This window comes from Pristis pectinata, chromosome 2, assembly GCF_009764475.1.
Source record: "Pristis pectinata isolate sPriPec2 chromosome 2, sPriPec2.1.pri, whole genome shotgun sequence".
Classification (NCBI taxonomy): domain Eukaryota; kingdom Metazoa; phylum Chordata; class Chondrichthyes; order Rhinopristiformes; family Pristidae; genus Pristis; species Pristis pectinata.
The window spans coordinates 11,126,780-11,150,177 of NC_067406.1; the positions used below are offsets into that span (position 1 = coordinate 11,126,780).

The window sequence follows — 23,398 nt, forward strand, 5'->3', positions numbered from 1 at the left end:
ACATCCCAGAGCAAAGCTAAAACAATACAGAAAGTTGGATGAAGTAAAACAATGAACATACCCTTGATATCTCTAAAAAGGAATGATCCCACAAATGAAAACACCAACACCGATATTGGCAAGGCACAATCAGACAAGGTTTCACGGACCCGGGCATGCAGGAAAGGGCTGTAAAGTAAATAAAAGTGTGTTTGAATGAATTTTTAAAAAAAAAGGATATTTCTCTTCTCTAAAATGAAAATTCAAAGTAATTACTGGAGCAGTTTCTGCAAATCAATTGGAAAATCTTTAGACAATAGGATTAAAACAGACAGGATTCCATTATCATGGCTGTATATCATAATAAATATTTGTGGCAAAAAACTAAAACTGCTGGAAGAACTTAGCAGGTCAAGCAGCATCTGTGGAAGCAAAGGGATGGACTAGGTATCAGGTCATGACTCCGCATCAGGACCAAGAGTGTAGAGGGAAGATAGCCAGTATATAGAAGTGAGACAACTGCTTCTCCATTCTGCTACTCCACAGCAAACTCTTCAAGATACACCTATCCCCTGCCAGCCTGTCTCACCCCTCTCTCATTTCTATATACTGGCCATCTTCCCTCTACACTTCCAGTCCTGAAGTTGGGTCTAGACCTAAAACGTTGACCATCCCTTAGCCGCCACAGATGCTGCTGGACCCACTGACTTCTTCCGGTGGTTTATTTTTTGCTCCCGATTTCAGCATCAACAGTTTTGTGTCTCAAATATTTGAGGCCTCCCCTCCTTTGAGCTGATTTCCTGTACAGTTCCTTACAGAATATGACCTTCAAACAGGAATTTGAAACATACAGGCCCTTCTGCCCATGATGTTGTGCTGACCTATACAAGCCCACTCCATGAAAAGTCCAACCCTTCCCTCCTACACAGCCCATAACCTTTCATTGTTCTTTCATCCATGCGCCTATCTATCTAAGAGTCTTTTAAATGTCCCTATGGTATCAGCCTCTACCTCCACTTCTGGCAGTGCACTCCAGGCACCCACCACTCTAAAAAACCTACCTGGCCTCTCCCCAAACTTTCCTCCACTCACCTTAAACTTATGTTCACTGGTATTGGCCATTGCCACCCTGGGGAAAAGGTGCTGGCCATCCACTATCTATGCCTCTCAATCTTACACACCTCTATCAAGTCACCTCTCATCCTCTGTTGCTCCAAAGAGAAAAGCCCTAGCTCGTTCAACCTTTCTTCATAAAATGTGTTCTCTAATCCAGGCAGCATCCTGGTAAAACTCCTTTGCACCCTCTCTAAATCTTCCACATCCTTCCTATAATGAGGCGACCAGAATTGAACACAATACTACAAGTGTGGTCTAACCAGGGTTTTATAGAGCTGCAACATTACCTCACGGATCTTTAACTCAATACCCCGACTGATTAAGGCCAGCACACCATACACCTTCTTAACAACCTTATCAACTTGCCCAGCAACTGAGGGATCTATATACTTTGACCTCAAGATCTCTGTTCCTCCATATTGCTAAGAATCCTGTCATTAACCTTGTACTCCGCCTTCAAGTCTGTTCTTCCAAAGTGTATCACTTCACACTTCTCCAGATTGAACTCCATCTGCCACTTCTCCGCCCAGCTCTGCATCCTGTTGCAACCTACGACAACCTTCTACACTATCCACAACACCAACCTTTGTGTCATTTGCAAACTTACCAACCTATCCGCCCACTTCCTCATCCATCATTTATATAATAATAATAATAATAATAATAATAAAAAATCAGAAAGAGCAGGGGTCCCAGAACAGATCCCTGTGGAACACCACTGGTCACCAACCTCCAGGCAGAATATGCTCCATCTACTCCCTCGCTCTGCCTTTTGTGGGCAAGCCAATTCTGAATCCATGCAGCCAAGTTTCCATGGATCCCATGCCTCATGACTTTCTGGATGACCCTACCATGGTGAACCATGTCAAAAGCCTAACTAAAGTCCTTATACACCACATCCACCGCTCTACCTTCATCGGTTGTTTTGCACTTGTCACTGTATTTATTGTTGTATTTACGCATACTGTTTACTCTGTGACCTTCACACAAGTGTGGAATTTCATTGCACCCTGGTGTACATAACAATAAACTGACTTTAAAGGAGCCCCATTTGCTTCACGTGCCAACTGTACACAGAACAATTCAGCAGCCACACACTGCTACCCTCCCACTACAGCTCAGCAATTTTTCTCCTTTCATTTGTCTTGTTCCCTTCTGAACTAAATCTGTTGCCATTGCTCTCCCAACAATGTAGTCTAGACCTTGCAAAAAAAGTTTTCCTCATGTCACTTTTGATTCAATTTGCCAATCATCTTCATTCTTGTCCCTTAGTTCTTGAACATTTTCACTCTTCATCTGTTTTGTCTAAATCCTTCATAATATTAAATACTTTAAGATTTAAGATAGATATCTTTGAGTCACATGTACATAGAAACACACAGAGAAATACATCTTTTTGCATAGATTGTTCTGGGGCAGCCCACAAGTGTCGCCACTCTTCCGGCACCAGCATAGAAGCCCACAACTTCCTAACCCGTACATCTTTGGAATGTGGGAGGAAACCAGAGCACCAGGAGGAAACCCATGCAGACATGGGGGAGAATGTACAAACTCCTTACAGACAGCAGCCAGAATTGAACCCAGGTTGTTGGCGCTGTAAAGCATTCGCTAACTGCTACACTATCGTGCCTGCATCTTTTATCTGATCCCCTCCACTTCCAGAGAGAAGCTCAGCTTCTCCCTTCCACCCACCTATCTGAAGGTCATCAACCCTCGAATCATTCATAAACCTCTTACACACCTCCTGCAAGGCATTCGCCTCATTCCTTATGTGTGGTGTACAGACAATTTTTAATTTATTTAGTCACAGGATATGGGTACCTCTGGCACTTATTGTTCATTATTAATTGCATTGAGGAGGCAATTAAGTGTCAATGACAAAGGTAGATCTATTGCCCAGAGCAGAGAAACCTGGCAGATTTCCTGCCCTGAAAGGAATTAGCTAACCAGATGGGTTTTTACAACAATCTGGTAGTTTTACAGTTATCATTATCAAGATTAGCTTTAATTCCAGTTTTAATTATTTGATCTAAATTTCCTAGCTATCATGGTTAAATTCCAGATACAGTTTCAGGGTGAACATCCTGAGTCTAAAACCAGTGCTCTCAAAATACAAAAGGTATGAATGTAGTGTTGTTTAGACTACTCTAGGTAAATAGGCCAAGGGATAGATCATTGATTGATCAGTGACAGATATTTAAAGTGCTGTTTCATAATCCTCAGCAAAAATTTATTCCAATTAGAAAGAGGGATTCCATGGCACGGTAGCGTAGCAGTTAGCGCGACACTATTACAGCGCCAGCAATCAAGGTTCAATTCCCATCGTTGTCTGTATGGAGTTTGTACGTTCTCCCGTGTCTGCATGGGATTCCTCCGGATGGTCCGGTTTCCTCCCACGTTCTAAAGACGTACGGGTAGGTTAATATGGGGGTTTAAAATGGGCAGCGCGGACTCGTTGGGCCAGAAGGGCCTGTTACCATGCTGTAAATAAAATTTAAACAAAATTTTTTTTTAAAAAAGAAATGAGAAAGCTGAACCATTTGTGGTCAACAAAGGAGGTCAAGAAAAAGAAAGTTGAATCTTACCAAGTGGCAAGGGCTTGTGGTAGACCAGAACACTGGGAATTTTTCAGGAACCAGCAGTGAGTCTGAATAGACCAATCAAGACAAAGAATCCAGTACGTAATATCAAAACAAACAAGAGCTTCAACATAAGGAGTGCAGCTAGGATTAGAGAGATCCCTGGAGAGTGAGACAGGGGAATCAATAGTGGGAAACAAGGAAATAACTGATAATTCCATTTAAAGGTTGCAGATGATACCACTGTAATGGGCTGGATCTCAAACAATGAGACCGTGCAGGAAGGAAAGAGTTTTGAACAACCATTCCCTCAATGTCAGCAAAATAAAAGAGCTGGTCATTGACTTCAGGCAGCAGGGCAGAGCATTTGCCCATCTGCATCAATGGTGCTGAGGTGGAGATGGTTGAGCCCTTCAAGTCCTAGGTGTAAACATCACCAAGAGCTTGCCCTGGTCCATGTTGATTTCTAGTAGGTACTTGATGAGGTGCCACAGGAAAACACTGTTAACATGTATTGAAGACTGGTTATCACAGTGAAGACAGAACCAGAATAAATGGGTCTTTCTCAAGCCAAAAAGATATAACTAATGGAGAGCCCCAAAGTTCAATTAATTATTATTTATATTAATGACCTGGAGAAGGGGGCAGAGCACAAGGTATCCAAGTTTTCCTACAATGAGGAAATAGGTGGAGGGTATGTTGCCATATTAGGACTCTGCAACATGTAGATCGACTGGGTGGGTGAAAATTTGGAAGATGGGGTTGAATAAGCAAAATCATGCTCTTGTAGTAAGAGGAATAGAAAAGGTAAGTTATGATCTAAATGGAGAGAAATTGCAAGAAAGTGAAGTACAGCAAGTGTTCTTGTGCATAAATCACAAAGAGGTAGCAGGCAGGTACAGCTAGTAGTTAGGAAGGCAAGTGGGATAATGGTCTTTATTACTCTGTGGTTAAGGCGGCATATGGTGTATTGTCCTTCATCAATCAGGGAATTGAATTTAGGAGTCATGAGGTATTGTTGCAACTATATAGGTCCCTGGTCAGATACCACTTGGAGTATTGTGCTCAATTTTGGTCACCTCACTATAGGAAAGATGTGGAAGCCATAGCGAGGGTGCATAGGAGATTTACAAGGATGCTGCCTGGAATGCGGAGCATGCATTATGAAAGCAGGTTGAGGGAACTTGGCCTTTTCTCCTTGGAGAGACAGGATGAGGAGGGACCTGATTGAGGTGTATAAGATGATGAGAAGTATGATAGTCAGGGGCTTTTCCCCAAAGCTGAATTGGTGGTCACAAGAGGACATAGGTTTAAGGTGCTGGGGAGTCAGAGCGGTGAGTGCGGGGAATGGGCTGCCAGAAACTGTGGTGGAGACTGATACGATAGGGTCTTTCAAGAGACTGTTAGATAGGTACATGGAGCTGAGTAAAATAGAGGGCTATGGGTAAGCCTAGTAATTTCTAGGGTAGGGACATGTTCAGCACAGCTTTGTGGGCCGAAGGGCCTGAATTGTGCTGTAATTGTTCTAAGAGGTTTGGAATTTAGAAATGGCAAAGTATTGATACAACTTTGCAGGGTGTTGGTGAACCAGCACCTGGGACTACTTCAAAGTTTTTGCTCCTTTCATTTAAGCAGGAATATACTGGCATTGGAAGCAGTCTGAAGATAGATTCACTGGGCTAATTTCTGATATGACAGGCATGGCCTATCGCATACAGCTGGAGAAATTGGATCTGTATTTGAAGTTCAGAACACAAGATATCTTTATTAGTCACATGTACATCGAAACACACACACACAGTGAAATGAGGGTGATCTTATTGAAACACACGAGATCCTGAGGTGATATGACACTGATGTTTCCGCTACTGGGATAGTCTTGTACAAGACTGGTGGGGCGGTGGGGGGCAGGGGGGAAATCTTTGAAAACTGAGGTGCTCAGGGAATTATTTACTTCTTACAGGGTGGTGAGGGTCTAGAATTTTCTACCCCAGAGAGACTAGATCATGGGAGGTATTTAAAGAGGAAGCAGATAAATTCTTGAAAGATGAGGAAATTCAGGACAATGGGGGACCAGTACAGAAGAGGAGTTGAGGCCTGGGGGCAGAACAGACATGATCATATTGAATGTTGGGGCAGGCTTGAGGGGCCAAGTGGTTTACTCCTGTTCCTACTGTGTTCTGTGCTAATGTCCCTGGATCAGTGAACCACAACCCTGGTTGCTAGTCCAGGAACCATTTAAGATTTCTTTATTAGTCACATGTGTACCGAAACACAGTGAAATGCATCTTTTGCGAAGAGTGTTCTGGGGGCAGCCCGCAAGTGTCACCATGCTTCTGGCACCAACATAGCACGCCCACAACTCCCTAACCCATCCGTCTTTGGAACGTGGGAGGAAACCGGAGCACCTGGAGGAAACACACACAGATACAGGGAGAATGTACAAACTCCTTACAGACAGTGGCCAGAATTGAACCTGGGTCGCTGGTGCTGTAATAGTGTTATGCTAACTGCTATGCTACCTGTCACGGTAGTGTAGCGGTTAGCGTAATGCTTTACAGCGCCAGCGACCCAGGTTCAATTCTGGTCGTTGTCTGTAAGGAGTTTGTACGTTCTCCCTGTGTATGTGTGGGTTTCCTCCGGGTGCTCCCAAATTCCAAAGACGTACGAGTCACAAAAGATACACTACTGCGTGTTTCGATGTACACGTGACTAAAAGATATCTTATCATGCCAGCTTTTCCTAATTAATCCACACATAAATGTAACTGATTTCTGATAGGAATGATCAAGGACAATCAGTCAAAAAGTTTCTCATCAAGAGGTTTAGACTGACGTAGCAAACAATGAATAATTACTTTGCATCATTATTGACAGAAGAGAACAAGAACAGCATCATGTAAACCCCGCAGAAACTAATACTGAATAAGGAATGAGCTCTCACCAAAATTAAAACAAGCAAACTAACACTACAGAAGAAACCAGTGGCTCAAAAGATGGCACTAACTCCCAGGACTAACGAATGGTTTTAAAAGGAAGTAGGCAAATTCTTTGCAGATGCCCTTAACCAGATCTAAATTCTCATTCCCTTGGTTTGGAAAATCAGACATGCCATTCTGCTCTTTAAGAAATATGAGAGAGGTACAGCAAGCAATCACAGTTAGCCTTAACCCTGTTGTCAGGAACTTACTAATAGAGTGACAGAAAATCTTTCAGCAAATGAGAGCAAGCCAGCATGGACTCATCAAGCATTTATCATACCTGATTTAATCTGACTGAATTAAAGTAGTCAACAGGGTGAATTTTAGAAATATGGACTGCCAGCAGGATTTGAAAAACTCTCTCAAGAAGTCATTGGAAGTAGAAACTCTGAACGGATGGAAAATTATTAACTTTGTTTGGAATTTTCCAAGCTACAGGATACAGATTATGTGTGGGTATATAATACCCGTGATTATCGGTGTTCCATGAGGCTCAGTATTGGGTCTGCAACTACCCATTAAATTTATAAACAATTCAGATCCTAGGATAGAACACCATCTATCCAGGTTCGCGAATGATACAAAAGGTGTCAGAAGCATTTATGGAAACACGAAATTACAGAGGTAAATAAATTAAGTAATCAGGCAGTGCTATGGCAAATGGATTTCAAAGCAGGCAAAGTGAGTTCTAAATAGTGAACAGTAGAACTGGTGTTGATCCAATATACTTGGAGTGTCAATGTATAGATTAAAATATCCTGAATAGGTATGGAAAATGGTCAAAAGGTTAACAGGGGTCTGGCCTTTATATCTAGGAGTCTGGAACACCGATAGCCTAAATAAAGCTACAGAAAGCCCTGTGAAGACCACAGCTGAAGTGGAGGGGTGTTCCAGTACTGACAGAGGGTCTTTGACCCAAAATGTCAACACGACTTGTCTTTCCACAGATGACGCCCGACCTGCTGAGTGTTCCAAGCATTTTCCGTTTTTTTTTTACTCTGGGGCCTCGGGAAGGAAATACAGATGAAAGGAAGTGTTGAGTTACCAGAGCAATATCTGAACAGTGAGGACTGCAGTCCTTGGAATTAAAAAGATTTGACTGAAGTGTTTTGAGATTTAAGGCATAGAAGTTCAAGGACCAAATGATGGCAAATGGGATTAGTATAGATAGGTACTGAGTGATCAGCATGGGCATGATGGGCTGAAGGGACTATTTCCACACTGCATTAATCTATTGGTATTGGTTTATTATTGTCACTTGTACCGAGGTACAGTGAACAACTTGTCTTGCATACTGATCATACAGGTCAATTCAGGGAAAGTGCAGTGCAGATAGACAATAAAGTGCAAGGTCACAACAAGGTAGATTGTGAGGTCAGAGTCCATCTCATCGTATAAGGGAACCATTCAAAAGTATATTGAATCTAAGTAAATTGAATCTATAAATAAGAACTGGATAGCTGTGGGGTTTTGTGTACTAGTCTTTTTTTCCTCTTCACTGTCTTGCATAATGTGCATAATTTATACTGTGCTGTCTGTACCTATATGCCCATGATGCCACTGCAAGCAGGTTTTTCATTGCACCTGTACCTCACCGAACTTATGCACATGACAATAACCTCTACTTTACTGACACAGCAGATAGAAGCGACTTCTGCTGGTTGGGAGTTTTAGTTTAGCGTCAGAGCCAGGTTTTTCCAGAGGAGAGGGAGGGAGGGATCACAATAGATCTGCAAGCAGAGGGTAATAGAAACTTGGAATTCTTCACAAGTAGCAGTTGGGGCTAGAGGAACAGTAAATTTGAGATGGATGGATGTTTGCCAAACAAATTATATTTAGGGACACAGGCCATCCCAGGTTATCAATGCCTGAACGTACAAACTCCCATAACATTAAATTCAAAAGTCCAAAGTATGTGCATATGCCCATTCCTACGAACAGGAGAACTAGTGTCCTCTCTCTCCAATTTTAGTAATTGTTCTTTCATATCAGTCTCATATGTTATTGATGCCATTTATTACATATCCCTATTACATGACCCTCACCAACTTTTATCGATGCACCACAGAAAGCATCCTATCTGGATGCATCACGGCTTGGTACGGCAACTGCTCTGCCTGTGACCACAAAAAACTGCAGAGTTGTGGACACAGCCCAGCACATCACAGAAACCAGCCTCCCCTCCATGGACTCTGATCATGCTGGTTGCTTTACCAAGGTAGCGAAGTGTAGACAAAGACCCCACCCACCCCAGACATTCTCTCTTCTCGCCTCTCCCATCTGGCAGGATAATAAAACTTGGAAACACGTACCACCACACTCCAGGATAAGACTATTGAACAGACCTCGTTTGATAAAGGTGAACTCTTGATCTCTCAATATACCTCGTCATAGCTCTTGCACCTTGTCTACCTGCAATGCACTCTGTCACTGTAACACTATATTCTGCATTGTTACTGCTTTGCCCTTCGTAATACCTCAATGTACTTATGTTTTGAAATTATTTGTATGGATGGCATGCAAAACAGTTTTTCTCTGTGTATCAGTACATGTAACAACAATAAACCAAATTACCAACACCATGGAGGTGTGGTTACCATATGTGGGAGCCATGAGGGAGGAGCTGGCTAAAGTTGACTGGGCGGGCATCCTAGCAGAATTGTCAGTGAAACAGCAATGGCAGGTATTCTTGGGAATAATACACAAGGTGCAGGATCAGTTTATTCCCCAGAGAAGGAAAGACTCAAAGAGGGGAAAGGGGCCACCGTGGCTGACAAAAGAAGTCAGGGATAGCATTGTGTTAAAAAGGAAGTATGGCAGAGCCAAGCTGAGTGGGAAGATAGAAGATTGGGAAATTTTTAAGGTGCAGCAGAATTTAACTAAAAAGGTAATTCGGGAAGAAAAAAAAATGAGGTACAAAGGCAAGCTAGCCAGGAATATTAAGGAGGATAGCAAAAGCTTTTTTAGGTTATGTGAAGGGAAAGAAGTTAGTTAGGAACAATGTTGGGCCCTTGAAGACCGAATCGGGTGAAATTATTACGGGAAACAGGGAGATGGCAGTCAAATTTAATAAGTACTTTAGATCTGTCTTCACGGGGAAAGACATAAGAAATCTCCCAGAAGTAAGGATGGACAAAAGGCAGGGGGTGACAGAGGAACTGAAGTGGATTGACATTAGGAAAGAAATGGTGATGGGTAGACTAATGGGGCTGAAGACTGACAAATCCCCAGGTCCAGATGGTCTGCATCCCAGGGAACTAAAGGAGGTGGCTCTAGAAATTGTGGATGCATTGGTGATCATTTTCCGATGTTCCTTACATTCGGGGTCAGTTCCTGAGGATTGGAGAATGGCTAATGTTATCCCACTTTTTAAAGAAAGGAGAGAGGGAGAAAATGGGGAACTATCGTCCAGTTAGCCTAACATCTATGGTGGGGAAGATGCTAGAGTCTATTATTAAGGATGAAATAGCGGCATATTTGGATAGCAATGATAGGATTGGGTCGAGTTAACATGGATTTACCAAGGGCAAATCATGCTCGACTAATCTACTGGAGTTTTTTTTTTGAGGACGTAACCAGGAAAATAGACGAGGGAGATTCAGTGGATGTTGTATACCTCGACTTTCAGAAGGCATTTGATAAAGTGCCGCACAGGAGATTGGTGGGTAAAATTAGGGCTCATGGAATTGGGGGGCGGGTATTAACATGGATAGAAAACTGGTTGGCAGATAGGAAACAAAGGGTAGGGGTGAATGGATGTTTCTCAGAGTGGCAGGCCGTGACTAGTGGGGTGCCACAGGGCTCGGTGCTGGGACTGCAGTTGTTTACGATCTATGTCGATGATTTAGATGAAGGCATTGGGAATAACATTAGCAAGTTTGCTGATGATACAAAGTTGGGTGGCAGTGCGACATGTGAAGAGGAAGTTAGGAGAATTCAAGGTGATTTGGATAGGTTGGGTAAGTGGGCAGATACTTGGCAGGTGAAGTTTAATGTGGATAAGTGTGAGGTTATCCACTTTGGGAGCAGGAACAGGAAGGCGGATTATTATCTGAATGGTGTGGAGTTAGGTAAGGGGGAAATACAAAGGGATCTAGGAGTCCTTGTTCATCAGTCACTGAAAGTGAATGAGCAAGTGCAGCAGGCAGTGATGAAGGCTAATGGAATGTTGGCCTGTATTACAAGGGGAATTGAGTACAAAAGCAAAGAGATTCTTTTGCATTTGTACAGGGCCCTGGTGAGACCACTCCTGGAGTATTGTGTACAGTTTTGGTCTCCAGGGTTAAGGAAGGATATCCTGGCTATAGAGGGCGTGCAGCGTAGGTTTACGAGGTTAATTCTGGGGATGTCGGGATTGTTTTATGCTGAGAGGTTGGAGAGACTGGGATTGTACACGCTGGAATTGAGAAGATTGAGAGGGGATCTGATTGAAACATACAGGATTACTAAGGGATTGGACAAGATAGAGACAGGAAATATGTTCCAGATGTTGGGGAAGTCCAGGACCAGGGGGCATGATTTAAGAATAAGGGCTAGGCCATTTAGGACAGAGGTGAGGAAAAACTTCTTCTCCCAGAGGGTTGTGAATTTGTGGAATGCACTGCCTCAGAGGGCAGTGGAGGCCAATTCTTTGGGCACTTTCAAGAAGGAGCTAGATAGGTTTCTTATAGATAGGGGAATCAAGGGATATGGGGACAAGGCAGGAACAGGATATTGATTGTTGAGGATCAGTCATGATCTCAAAATGGCGGTGCAGACTCGAAGGGCCGAATGGTCTACTTCTGCTCCTATTGTCTATCTAGAGATTTTTGTGCATTTTGACTTGGACAAAATCAACTCAAGGACATCTGTAAAAACAGAACCCATTCATGATCCGAGAACGGCCTGTGTAGGGGGAAAAAAAGATCAAGTGCACCAAGTTCGATCACAGATCAGCAAATGTCACAACGGCTGAGAACACTCAAGGAACTAGTTACCCAATTCCTGCTCCACATGATCATGCAGCTACTCGAGGTGCTGCTTGACTTTACTCAGTCAGCCAGATATATTTCTTCATTGAAAATTCAAGTATCATCTTCACATTCAAAAGCAGTACAAGTTTTAATTTAGTGTAAATGACCATTTTAAAAAAGAACTAATAACTATTTTCAATGTGTCATGATGGACTTGGAATATTATTGTCACATGTACAGAGTACATGTGCAGTGAAAAGCTCGTCTTGCATACCATTCAGGCATACAGATTATTTCATTACACAGTGCACTGAGGTAGTACAAGGTAAAACAATACAGAGTAAAGTGCAACAGAGAAAGTGCAGTACATGCAGACAATATGGTGCAAGGTCATAACGAGATAGATTAGGAGGTCAAGAGTCCATTTTATCATACTGGGGAACCATTCATGATGATGGGACCATCCATGCCAAGGGCAGTAACTGTGGCAATAGGCACAGGAATGGTTTAGTCCCCCTGGCCAGGTGAAGAATCTGGGCTCAGTTGAGGGGATAAATAAGTGACACCACATTAAACTGAACCAGCCATCCATACAAAGGAACTTCCTGGAAATTGAGACACAAGGGACTGCAGATGCTGAAATTGTGAGTTAAAAAAAACTAACTGCTGGAGGAACTCAGGGGGTCGAACAGCATTGGTTTGTGTTTTTTGTTCCTGGAATTTACCTTTTCTTGAACTGGAACAAGGTGTACCCCAGCCACAGGGTGCCGAGCATCAGGAAAAGACTTAGGACAGCACTATCCCGGCCACAGGGATGAGCCCCAGAGTCAGGGTCCGTAGCGTTGAGTGGATGGCTGGCATTAAACTTGGAACCAAACTCCTCGCTCCCTCCTTGGATTTTAGGGCAGAAGTAATAATCCTGAAAAACTGAGGAATAAAAAGGCAAATCAACATCATAAGTTTCTCTCTGGAGATCCAACACCCCCTACTCCACACACACAATCCCTCCCCATGCATTATTTCACACTGAAGGAGACTGAGCTATAAAATCACAGGTGAAGTGTACATGAAAGAAAAGTCAGAAGAAAATAAGGATGAGTTTTGATATCTAATGAGGAGACCATCATCAGTCTGGAATCTAATGGATAGCTGCATCGTTCAAGGAGAACAGATGGTGCAAGGTGGCAGAAGACAGTCCATAACCCCTCCCAAATCAACATTAATAAGGCAGACAGGAAATGGTTGCACACACAAAATGGGAGATTTGCAGAAAATCCCTTCCCAGGCAAGGTGGCTTTTCCACGGGAGATTGAGACAGGAATCAAAATCTTTTCAGGTGAGATATTCCAGCCTTGGGCACTAGCTGGCAAGTAGAAAATGAAGCACCTGTGCTTCTGACAGGCAATAGTGAGGGCACAGCCATGCTATGGATGCAGCCAAAAGTGACAGTGACAAACTAGTGGATAGTAATTGGGACCCAACATTAGCGAGTCACCAATCTGAAGGTGGAGTCTCCAGTGAAACATTGAGAACAGAAGGTTAGAGCTGAGAGAAGAAGAAAGCATTCGACAGGAGGGCTGGGGGTGGCTGGCAGTGGGGTTTGGATCTCACTGACCGATGGTGAATTTTTCTGCCTCTACCATCCTTTAAACAGTACTTTTGGACGTGTAAGTGAAGGGCTATGACCTGTAGGTCTACAGATCTGGTTCTGGAAGGTGGGGCTAGCTTTTGACCGGCAACCTTCTGTACAGTAAATTTTCTATGATTCTAAAGCTCCTTGGAGTATGCTTCACGTTCTGCACCATCAATGTGGAATAGAACCTTCTGTTGGTAGCACAACCCCACTCCCGAGACATTGCCACCGAGGCTCCTGGTGGAACACTGAGGGAATGCCAAGATGGGACATTAAACCAAGGTAGTGACTGTTCTCTCAGATCAACCAAAGACCCCACAGCACCAGAAAGTAGTGGTTAAGATGGCATACTTGTATTCAATACCCTGGTGCCTGAAAAGGCTATGGAAGCAGATTCAGACGTGATAAATCAAAAGAGAGCAGGGTATCTACTTAAAATGATGCTGGGCCATGAAGGCAAGAGCAAGGACAGGAGGTGAATTGGATACCCCTATCACAGGCACAGGAGGCAAAATGGAGTCCTCTTTTTCCATAAATCATTCCGTGACTCGGTGAAGCAAAAAAATGCTTTGTTTACCCTTGTGTGGAGTGAATGGTGGTGCCCAAATGATGGTGAACAAAGTAGACCAGAGGAACAGAAGGGAGAAGAAATAAATGAATAAACACCAAGACCATCATTTTCATCCACTCACTTTTGGCCAAGCCTTTACAAGCGTCCACCACAAATGCAATGGATATGAAGACGGCTAGAATCTCATCTGTTGATCTGCAGAGGGGATGAAGTAGCAGGTTATTAATAGTTGAACAACAAGTAGGCACGCATTCGGCATTGTCAAAGAGAAAGATCAAAAGGATAATATTTAAAAAATTAATATTATACAATCCTTAAAATAGCGACAATGGTTTGGTGTTTCACTTGACAGACTTGGATTGTGAAGGAACAGAGTCTGCTGGCGACATTAAACAATGGGAATATTGTGAATAGTGAGGGTAACAGCAGGTCAGAAGGACACAACTGGTGAAGTAGGCAGACAGGCCAGCGAACCATTTAAAGGCACCGGCGCACAGGCTGATGCACCTCAGGAGTCAGGTGGATGGGAGGCAGTAAACTAAATGGAACAATATTGTTTTTGAAAAGGTGTGCAGTGGAGGAACACTCTTCTTGAAAGTGGCAGGACATCAAAAACGAGAGTGCATGAGCACAAGGTGAGAGGAAGGAGTTTTAAAGGGGATCTGAGGGGTAAGATTTTTTTTTAAAAAAATACACACATTGAAGGCAATACCTGAGGAGGTAGGGTCAGATACAATTACTACATGTAAGGTGCATTTAAGATAAGATTTATCAGTCACATACACATCAAAGCAGTTTTCTTTTACGCATCTTTTGCATAGAGTGTTCTGGGGGCAGCCTGCAAGTGTCACCACACTCCTGGCGCCAACATAGCACACCCACAACTTCCTAACCCATACACCTTTGGAATGTGGGAGGAAACCAGAGCACCCAGAGGAAACCCACGCAGTCACGGGGAGAAGGCACAAACTCCTTACTGACAGTGGCAGGAATTGAACCCGGGTCGCTGGTGCTGTAATAGCATTATGCTAACTGCTACACTACGTGCATTTAGACAGACCTAAAAAGTCAGGGTTTAAGGATACAGTCCTAACACAGACAAAATGGGATCAGTGTAGATGGGACGAAAGGTCGGCATGGACAAGATGGGCCGAAGGGCCCCATTTCTGGGCTGGTACAAGTCTATGATACAAATATGTGGAATCTGGACTTTACAGAGGCATTGCATAAAGCAGGAAGACAGTGATGCTGAATTGGTTGGACTTCATATCATGTGTTCCAACTGATTCTGGGAACCAGAATTATGCTGGAACCTTGGGAAGGAACATAGAATAGTACAACACAGCACAGAAACAGGCCCTCTGGCCCACAGTCTCACACTGACCATGATGCAAATGCAAACTAATCCCATCTGCCTCCACATGGTCTATATCCCTCTATTCACTGCCTGTTCACATGCTTGCCTAAATACCTCTAAAACATTGCCATCATATCTGCTTCGATCACTTCCCCTGGCACCTACCACTTTGTGGAAAATAACTTGCTATGTAAATCTCCTTTAAACATTCCCCCTCTCACCTAAAAGCTCTGCCCTCCAGCATTTGACATTTCCATCCTGGGAAAGAGACTACCTTGTGTATGCCTCTCAAATTTTAAATATGGATATGGAGGTTTTAAATACGCACATGATCCATATCCCTCCATATTCAGGTGTCTAAAATCCTCTTAAACACCCCTATGATATCTGCTTCCACCACTATCCCTGGCAGCCCATCCAAGCACCCATGTCTCACCTCCCCCACACATCTCCTTCTAAACTCTTTCCCCCCACCCCACCCCCATCTCAAATGCTAGAATTTGAAGTTTCCACCCTAAGAAAAAGATTCTGTCTACCCTATCTATGCCTCTAAAGGACAAAGATGATGCTGGAATCTAGATGAAAAACATGATGATGCTGGAGGAACTCAGCAGGCCAAGCAGCATCTGTGGAGAAAAGTCCTGAAGAAAGGTCCTGACACAAAACATTGACCATCTGCTTTTCTCCACAGATGCTGAGTTCCTCCAGCATCATAGTGATTTTCATCTATCTATGCCTCTGATGATTTTGAACTTTTATCAGGCCTCCCCTCAGCCTCCAACACTCCAGAGAAAGCAATCAAAGTTCGTCCAACCTCTCTTTATAGAGGTCTGCAGTGATTCAAGGAGGGCTCCCCCACATCCACCACAAATATATATTTGTCACCTAACCAATGTCAACTGCAAATCATCAAGGTAGGGAAAAAAAATGAGGTTAATAATTCATGGAAGCTAGCTTATCGCAGCTTACCTTTTGAAAAACTTCTTCATTGAACTTAAGTTACCGATACCATAGATGACACAAAAGAAACTATTCCACAAGCCAACACAGGCGTAAAAAGCAAAGAAATTCAGACTGTAGTCATCACAGATGCCCTGGATTACTGGAGAGAAAAAATATCTGTCACACAGTGTTGAGAGAGAGAGAGAGAAAAGAACAGATGGTTTGAAAGACTGCCTATTCTAGTTTGGCAGGTAACCAAGAAGATTGATGAAGGCAGGGTCTACGTGGACTTAGTAAGGCATTCAATGTCCCACATGATGGGCTCGTCCAGAAGGCATACAGGATCCAACACAAGGTGGCTAATTGGATCCAACGTTGGCTTGGTGATAGGAGGCAGAGGGTAGCAGTGGAAGGATGCCTTTCTGATTAGAAGTTCATTATCAGTGGTGTACCACAGGGAGCGGCACCGGGACCCTCATTGGTGGTAATGTACATCAATAACCTGGGTATGAATGTAGGAGGTACCATTAGCAAGTTTGTGGATGACACGAAAGTTGGAGGTGTGGATAGTGAAGGTGGTTGTCCAAAAGGCAGCAGCACGACATGGATCAGATGGAAAGTTGGGCCGAGCATTGGCAGATGGAATTTTATCCGACGAGTGAGAGTTGGTGTGTTTTGGGAAGTCATCATCTACCCATGTATTACGCAAGACTCATTTTTAGGGATAAAATGGAGCATCTTCAAAAACATCTATAATTATTAACACAATGAACATACATTAGGTGCAACATACTTTACAACTGAAATTAAGTAACGAGAGACTGGAGACACCATTTTAAAAAGATTCTCTGTTAAACACAATATACATTTACTCCTCATGAGATTAAATTACTTTAGCTAATCATGGTTATGTTCCATAAAGGGCTAGCTGATCTATCCCATAACCATATCAAGTCCCCATCACACATCTTCACTAGTCAAGACGACTGTTTTCTGGCATTTCAGATATAAAGTTATTCACCATGGTATTAAATTCTGCTATAATCACATCCCTCCCAATTTGTAATCTCTAGCCTGTGACCCTGCTCCCCTCTCACACTACGTTCTTTTTACTCATGTGCTTCTTGTACATTGTGTTTCTTTTTATGCCAGTAATGGAGGCTGCACATTCTGTACTTTGCTCTCTGGATCTCCGCACTAAATATCTTCATCTCCTGCTCTTTTATACATTGCTTAAAACCAACACTTCAATCATGACTTTGACCAAACAAACCAACCCAAATACATTTTCCACACACATTACAAAATGGTATGCTTCATTTTGCTGAATCTGCTTTTCAGAAACAAGTAGCTTTGTTAAAACCTAGATTACTGGAATCTCTACAGGTGACTGATAGTTGAACTATATGTGTATCTCTTTCTCTCTAAATCAGCATTATATCACTTGTAAAAATAATATGTGGGCAGATAAGGAGAAGTTGGATGAACCTGGGTTGTTTTCTCTGCAGCGGAGGCTGAGGGGAGACCTGATAGAAGTTTATAAAATTGTGAGAGGCATAGATAGGGTGGACAGTCAGGATCTTTCTCCTAGGGTAGCAATGTCAGATACTAGAGGACATGCATTTAAGGTGAGAGGGGGAGAAAGTTGAAGAGGAGGAGGAGGAGATGTGCAAGGCAAGTTGTTTTCTTTTTAAAAATCACAGGAAAGTAGCTACGTGGAACAGTCTTTCAGGGGTAGTGGGGGAAGCAGTTGTGGTCGAGCAGCATCTGAGGAGGAGAAAGGAATTGTTGACGTTTCAGGTCGAAACCTTGCATCAGGGCCTGCATCATAGAAGTAGGGAAGTTTTGCTACAACTGTATGTCACTGGTAAAACCACACTTGGAGCAATGTGATCATAGTCTGCATCTCCTCATTTGAGAACAATAATTACACCAAAAGCAATCGAAAGGCATTTCACTGGATTGATTCCCGGGATAAAAAGGTGTTGGCAATGAAAGTGTACAAGTTACGCCAATACTGAGGGAATCTGATTGAAACAGAGGATTCTTAAAAAGGCCAATTCACGTAGATGCAAGGAGGAATTGTTTCAGAGTGAGTGTGTCAACCATTTGAGGGAGACATTTGTTGACCGTAGGTGTAATTATCGTTCTCAAATGAGGAGACGCAGACTATTATAAGATATCTTTATTACTCATGTGTGCATCAAAACATAGTGAAATGCATCTTTTGTGTAAGGTGTTCTGGGGGCAGCCCGCAAGTGTCGTCACACTTCCGGTGCCAATGCAGCATGCCCACAACTTCCTAACACATTGGTCCAGGTGTGGTTTCGAGAAATCAGCAGGAACATGATGCTGATCAGCCGTAGATTTATTGATTAGGCAAAGTAGTTTGAGGAACCACATGACCTACTCCTGCTTCTATTTCTTGCGTTCTCAACTGAGTGGACAAACAGAAACAGAGTTGGGACTAGGGACTTGAAAGTTTGGAATAAGGTACCCGAACAAACCATGCACAACTCCAGGGTTAAGAAATGCAGTTCTTACTTCAGTCTTGTCTACACTAATACCACCCTGGACATCAAGCACAAGGAGGACCATTTTTTGTGCCAAAGATTTCTTTTCTCACTTCGTTCACTCACTGAATTAAAACAATCCAGCCAAAATAAACAGCCTACCAAACTAACCCACCTTAACTACAACCACTGTTCTTCCAAGGTAAAGGAGAATTTCCAAGTCTACAGATACTAAATAGGTTTACTTGCACCAACTATAAAGTAGCTTTCACATTTGATGTGGTAAACATCAGTGCTATTTAAATAAGCTGTAGTACATTATGTTACTAGGTTAATTTACCACTATAAATTGAGTAGGTGAGTGGTAGAATTGGGGGAGGGGTGGGGTTAATGAGAACATGAGGAGGAGGAGAGTATTATAGGATTACAAAGGGGATAGGTGTTGTACTGTTGATCATGGAGAGCTTACTGCAGTACTGAGGGAGGATATCCTGGAGGAATCAGCAAATAAGGCTACGTGAGTATAACTTGAACAAGAAGGGGTTATACTATAGGTCTCCCAATAGTCAGTGGGAATTAGAAAAACATGTAGGCAAATTGCAGTAGGGTGTGTAAAAAAAAGTAGGATTGAAGTAGCGTTTTGTTTTAATTATCCCAGTAGTGATTGGGATTGCCTTGGTGGAAGGGAGGGATGGGGTGGAATTTGTAAAATGCTTCAAGAGGTTTTTAAAGCTGTACAGAGAGTCCTACTAGGAAAGGGTGTATACCCACCCCAGACATTCTCTCCTCCCCCCCTCCCATCAGGCAGGAAAGCCTGAAAGCACGTACCACCAGGCTCAAGGACAACTTCTAACCCGCTGTTACAAGACTATTGAACTGTCCTCCAGTACAAGATGGACTCTTGACCTCTCAATCTACCTTGTTATGGCCTTGCACGTTATCATCTGCCTGCACTTTCTTTGTAACTGTAACACTACATTCTGCATTCTGTTATTGTTTTCCCTTGTACTACCTCAATGCACTGTCGTAATGAATTGATCTGTATGGATGGTATGCAAAGCAAAATTTTTCACTGTACCTTGGCATAGTGACAATAATAAACCAGTGTACTTGACCTTATCATAGGGAATGAGAATGGGCAAATGGTGGAAGTGTCTGTTCAGTAAGTTTCAAGGTAGTCATTAAAAAAAAGTTAGTCCAAGAATTGAGGCCTTAAAAATGGGAGAGGGCTGATTTCAAAAGTATAAGGTGGGACCTAGTAAAAGTAAATTGGGAGCAGCTGCTAGAGGGGAAAACAACATCTGATAAGTGGGAGGCATTTAAAGGCGAGATGGTAGGAGTTCGGAGTCAGCATGTCCTTATAAAGGATAAGAAGCAAAGATGGTAAGATTAGGGAACATCAGTTAACAAAGGAAATTGTAGGTTTGATCATAAATAAGGCAGAAGCATATGGCAGGGATAGGCATTTGTTTGAGCAAGTTCTTTGAAGTTTATAGGAAAATTGGGAAAGAACAAGAAATTCAGAGGGCAAAAAGAGGACATGAAGTGGCCTTGGCAAGCAGGATTAACGAGAATCCCAAAGTATATTAAAAGCAAGAGTATCTAGGAAAAGAGTAGGTCCCTTGCAGACCTAAAGGGGAATTTATGTGTGGAGCCAGAGGATACAAGCAGGACCTTGAGTGAATACTTCACATCAGTATTCACCAGGAAGCAGGAATGGGAGAGGTAGAGGATAGGTACACTGATATTCTAGAACAAGCCTGTGTCAGAAAGGAGGAAGTGTCGGAGATACCGGTACACATTAAGGTGGATACATCCCCAGGGCCTGACAGGATCTATCCCAGGATGCTATGGGAAGAGAGGAGATTGCTGGGGCTCCCAACAGATTTTTTGCATCCTCAATAACCATAAGACTGGAGGACGGGTAATGTTGTTCCTTTATCAAAAAGGGCAGTAGGCGTAGTCCAGGAAACTACAGACTGGCGAGCCTTACAGTGGTAGAATTTTTCTTCCAGTAATCTCTCTAAGGGACAGGATTTATGTACACTTGGAACTGATCAGGAGGAGGTTTCATGCAGGGGAAATACTGTCTCATGAATCTGACTGAGTTCTTTTGAGGTAACTAAGAAAATTGATGAAGGCAGGCCAGTAGACATGATTTACATGGAATTCAGCAAGGCTTTTGATAAAGTCCCAAACAATAGTCTGGTCCACGTTGGGGCACATGGGATCCAAGGTGTGTTGGCAAACTGGATCCAAAATTGGCTTGGTGATAGGAGGTAGAGAGTAGAGGTCAAGGTGAGTTTTAGAACATAGAACACTACAGCACAGTACAGGCCCTTCGGCCCACAATGTTGTGCTGACATTTTATCCTGTTCTAAGATCTATCTAACCCTTCCCTCCCACATAGCCCCTATTTCTCTATCATTCACGTGGTGAAGAGTCTCCTAAATGTCCCTAATGTATCTGCTCCCGCAACCTCTGCCGGCAGTGCGTTCCACGCACCCACCACCCTCTGTGTAAAAATTACCTTCCTCCAATCACCTTAAAATTATGCCCCCTTGTGTTAGCCTTTGTCACACTGGGAAAAAGTCTCTGACTGTCCACTCGACTTGACAGAGATGTATAAAATGATAAGAGGCATAGATCAAGTTTTTCCTGCCTGGAAGTCTGTAAACAGTGGTGTAACACAGGGATCAGTGCTTGTTTATATACATACTTAAATGACGTGGATGATTAATAGGTGGACCTGACTAAGTTTGCTGAAGACACAAAAACTGGTGGAGTAGTAGAGAGCAAAAAAAACGTTGTTAAAGGACACAGAGGGACATACATCAGTTGGAAAGTTGGGCCAAGCAGTGGCAGATGGAATTTAATCCAGACAAGTGTGAGGCATTGCATTTTGGGATGTCAAATACAAACAGTATATAGGGCAGGGACCTCAGGCGTGTTGATGAACAGCGGGACCTTAGGGTGCAAGTTGACAGCTCCCTGAAAATGACAACACAGGTGGAGAGGGTGATAAAGAAAGGCATTCAGCACGCTTGCCTCTGTGGACCTCAGCATTGAGTAGGAACATCACGTTGCAGCTGTATAAAAGATTGGTCAGACCACACAGAGTATTGCACACAGTTCTGGTCACCACAGTACAGGAAAGTGTGAAGAAGAGATTCACCAGGACAGTGTCTGGAATGGAGGGCTGTCAAGGAGCAATTAGACAGGCTGTGTTTATTCTCACTGGAGTGCAGGAAGCTAAGGGGTGAGTTTATAGCGGTTTATAAAATTATAAGGGACATAGACAGGGTAGATGTTTTTATCCTAGGGTGGGAGAGTCTAAAACTAGAGGGTTTAAAGTAGTGGGGGGGGGGAAGAGGGGTAGTTAAAGGAGATCTGAGGGGCAAGTTTTTCCCACACAGGAGGGTGCTGGTTAGATGGACCAAGTTGTCAGAGTAGGTGGTAGAGGCAGATACAATGAGTGTTTCAGAAGGCATTTGGGTAGGTACTTGGATAGGGAAGGAGTTGGAGGATACAAGCAAATGGAACTAGCATAGATGGGCATCATGGTTAGCATGATCAAGTTGGGCCAAATGGCCCGTGTCAGTGCTACATCTCTCTATGACTATGTGATGCAACACATCTTTACACAGCAGTTCACAGCCTGAACCTTTCCACTGCATGGTTTGACATTTCTCCAGATCTGCTCCCACACCCCCTTGCAATTCTTGAAGCATATGGACAGAACACTGCAGAAGTTGTTGTGAAGTCTACCTACTGTGGACAAACGTGTGCAAGATCTTAGAGAGAGACGTACTTAAACTTGTAATAATCAGCAAGAGGAATGCAACATACCGTGTATGTACAAGGCCAGGGGTGCAGTTGTTAAAACTATACCCATTGGCTGACCAGCGAATACTGCATAGGCCACTCCTCCAATGCACTGGGCAAGTATGGTTTTCTGCACATCTGCAAAACAACTGGCATTAGGACAGAAGCAGAAAGTCAACGCTTTCTATTAATACACAAGAGGTTGTTGTCTGAATAACATACAAGAGGCTGGTGCAGAAATAGATGTTTACTTTTAAACTCAATCCATAACATTGCAAATTAACCAGTTTAAAGACACTGGCCCTTTTTAGATGACTTGTTTCTCTTTGTAATTAACCCTGAGGATACAAGTGGCATCCAAAATGAGGAATAAACATGAAGGAGCAACCAGAAGCAGATTTATCATCACTGATGCATGTGAATTTTTGTTTTGCAGTAGCATTACAGTGCAAAGACAAAAATCTACAAATTACAAAAATAAATAAATAGTGCAAATAAAAAGGAATAATGAGGTAGTGCTCATGGATTGCTCAGAAATCTGATGGCAGAGGGGAAGCTGCTGCTCCCAAGTCATTGGAAGTGCAAGAGGATGCACTGAATGCAAAATGGAGAACATCCCAACTCTGGAACCAGGGGATCAGGTGAGAGCAAAGTGGAGCAGCCCCAGTCTCTGGCACTAAGCGTACTAGCAGGAAATCACCAGCCAAGCAATCAACCACCCCTTCCTCCCGACTGCAAAATATCAAACTCACTTGCTCTGCCATCCTCTCCCATGATCCTAACCCTACACCATTCACTTCTGAGCCATAACCTCCTGACCATCCCATGTTATCCCTGCAACTACCAATACAGCACAACTTCAGTACCAGGTATTTATGGATTCTAGCATTGCTCCTTCAGCCAGCTCTGCTATTCAATAAGATAATGGCTGATCCAATTATTGCCCTCAAT

At 43.1% G+C, this 23,398-nt stretch overlaps 1 protein-coding gene across 2 annotated transcripts in view; it reads right to left on the bottom strand.

Annotated features, from left to right (window-relative positions):
• slc4a11 (solute carrier family 4 member 11) overlaps positions 1-23,398 on the bottom strand; it is a 132,589-nt gene that overhangs the window by 16,458 nt on the left and 92,733 nt on the right. For both annotated transcript variants that reach the window (XM_052010517.1, XM_052010518.1), the window contains 5 exons: positions 22,472-22,585; positions 16,137-16,269; positions 13,932-14,005; positions 12,332-12,533; positions 62-168 (listed from right to left, as the gene is read on the bottom strand). In XM_052010517.1, coding sequence (XP_051866477.1) covers positions 62-168; positions 12,332-12,533; positions 13,932-14,005; positions 16,137-16,269; positions 22,472-22,585 — 630 coding nt within the window. The remainder of the gene's footprint in view (positions 1-61; positions 169-12,331; positions 12,534-13,931; positions 14,006-16,136; positions 16,270-22,471; positions 22,586-23,398) is intronic.